The 222-nt window shown below is 63.5% G+C and overlaps 1 protein-coding gene across 1 annotated transcript in view; it reads left to right on the forward strand.

Annotated features, from left to right (window-relative positions):
- Positions 1 to 136: 136 nt before the first annotated feature.
- ETH_00035905 (uncharacterized protein) overlaps positions 137 to 222 on the forward strand; it is a gene marked incomplete at both ends in the record, with an annotated part of 2,089 nt that continues 2,003 nt past the window's right edge. Inside the window, one exon of the mRNA XM_013375381.1 lies at positions 137 to 220. Within this exon, the coding sequence (XP_013230835.1) occupies positions 137 to 220 (84 nt within the window). The remainder of the gene's footprint in view (positions 221 to 222) is intronic.

A 222-nucleotide genomic window follows, 5' to 3' on the forward strand; every position in this document is an offset into this window, starting at 1 on the left:
CGCGGAAACGTTGCTGGCCTTGTCTCGAGACGCCGAGAAGCCCGTGGAAGCAGGAGCAGCAGCAGAAACAACGAGAGCAGCAGCAGCAGCAGCAGCAGCAACGGGCTCGAGCTCTGACCAAAGATATTTCGTAGAGATGAGCGCGAGAGAAGTTGCTGCGCTAGCAGATGTGGCAGCAGCAGCTGCTGCTGCTGCTGCGGGGGCGCCGCCACCGGCGGGGGG

This window comes from Eimeria tenella, genomic scaffold (genome assembly GCF_000499545.2).
Source record: "Eimeria tenella Houghton genomic scaffold, Eth_scaff2734, whole genome shotgun sequence".
Classification (NCBI taxonomy): Eukaryota; Apicomplexa; class Conoidasida; order Eucoccidiorida; family Eimeriidae; genus Eimeria; species Eimeria tenella.